An 805-nucleotide genomic window follows, 5' to 3' on the forward strand; every position below is an offset into this window, starting at 1 on the left:
TTGATTGGCTCAGTACTTGAAAGGCAAAGCCTTTGGTGATGAGAAACCAAAGGTGGGGCGGGCGGGCGGGCGGCGCTTCTCCCACAGGCAGCCGTCTGGCCCCAGGATCCCTCGTCTGCTCGCTGTGTTTTGTGAGTAATTGCTCGGGTTTACACTTGGGTCCGCCTCCCAAGCAGAGCAGTGTTGGCGGGTCTCGAAGGCCAGGGACAGGCCTTGGGCGCAGCACAGATGGGGAGCCCTGTTCACGGCAGAGGGGCCCCAGGTGCTGCCCCCTCTGGGGGCAGGGGGGACACGTGTCCTGAGGGCCCTTGCGCTCTTGGAGCAGTTTGTTGGCTCTAAAGCATGCCCTGAGTTTCTTCACTGTGAAGTCAGGAGAACGGGTGTGCAGGAGGCCTACGTGGACGGGGCAGGGGGCTCCCTTCCTGGGCCCACAGGCCACGGGCTTCCCGTGCAGTGGGGTGAACCTCGCATCCACAGCGCCCCTCCCAAGCCTCAGTCTCAAGCCTGCCCCTGGTCAGGACACCAGCACTGGTTCTTGGGATCTTTTTATTAGATCGGGAGGGGCTGGGGGCCCAGCCTAGCCGGGCTGCTCCGCCTCCATCAGGAAGTGCTCCAGGAAGTGCTCCAGTTCATCATAGAGGCTGTTGCAGCTGGAAAGGCAGAGGCTGAGGCTGCCGCTGTCCAGAGAGGACGCGCCTTCGCGCTGCACGCCCTCCAGGTATGCCCGGCACAGCCATGGCTCCAACTGTGGGGAGGGCGCGGTCAGGCGGGGGGAGGGCTGTCTGCAGCCTCCCTCCCTCCCCCC

General features: G+C 64.3%; 1 protein-coding gene across 1 annotated transcript in view; it reads right to left on the reverse strand.

Moving 5' to 3' along the window:
* Positions 1–529: 529 nt before the first annotated feature.
* The window catches only part of IRF7 (interferon regulatory factor 7), a 3,174-nt gene continuing 2,898 nt past the window's right edge, over positions 530–805 (reverse strand). Inside the window, exon 9 of the mRNA XM_024749274.1 lies at positions 530–779. Coding sequence (XP_024605042.1) covers positions 578–779 — 202 coding nt within the window. The 3' untranslated portion in view covers positions 530–577. The remainder of the gene's footprint in view (positions 780–805) is intronic.

Source organism: Neophocaena asiaeorientalis, unplaced genomic scaffold (genome assembly GCF_003031525.2).
Source record: "Neophocaena asiaeorientalis asiaeorientalis breed wild unplaced genomic scaffold, Neophocaena_asiaeorientalis_V1.1 scaffold43, whole genome shotgun sequence".
In the NCBI taxonomy this organism is placed as follows: domain Eukaryota; kingdom Metazoa; phylum Chordata; class Mammalia; order Artiodactyla; family Phocoenidae; genus Neophocaena; species Neophocaena asiaeorientalis.